Below are 298 nucleotides of genomic sequence, written 5' to 3'. Positions count from 1 at the left end.
TGCTGCGGCAGCTGCTGCCTGCTGCTGCTGTTGCTGTTTGGGCGGAGGAGACAGCAGCAACAGGACAGAGAAGGTTCTGCTGCGGCTCATTGAGAGCCCTTCTTGCTGCTGCTGCTGCTGCTGCTAGAAAGGCACACAGATTAAGAATGCTAAAGCAAACAAACACGACTGCTGCTGCTGCTCCTCCTGCTGCTGCTGCTGCTGCTGCTGCTGCTGTTGCTGCTGACACATCCATCAGCCCTACCCCCGATAGCAGCAACAACAGCAACAGCAGCAGCAGCATCAATAGTAGCAGCAA

At 56.0% G+C, this 298-nt stretch overlaps 1 protein-coding gene across 1 annotated transcript in view; it reads left to right on the top strand.

The window, feature by feature from the left end:
• EMH_0022720 (uncharacterized protein) overlaps window positions 1-298 on the top strand; it is a gene marked incomplete at both ends in the record, with an annotated part of 4,128 nt that overhangs the window by 1,261 nt on the left and 2,569 nt on the right. The window contains one exon of the mRNA XM_013502006.1: window positions 239-298. Coding sequence (XP_013357460.1) covers window positions 239-298 — 60 coding nt within the window. The remainder of the gene's footprint in view (window positions 1-238) is intronic.

This window comes from Eimeria mitis, genomic scaffold, assembly GCF_000499745.2.
Source record: "Eimeria mitis Houghton genomic scaffold, Emh_scaff805, whole genome shotgun sequence".
Lineage (NCBI taxonomy): Eukaryota > Apicomplexa > Conoidasida > Eucoccidiorida > Eimeriidae > Eimeria > Eimeria mitis.
This window is presented reverse-complemented; position numbering and strand designations above follow the sequence as displayed.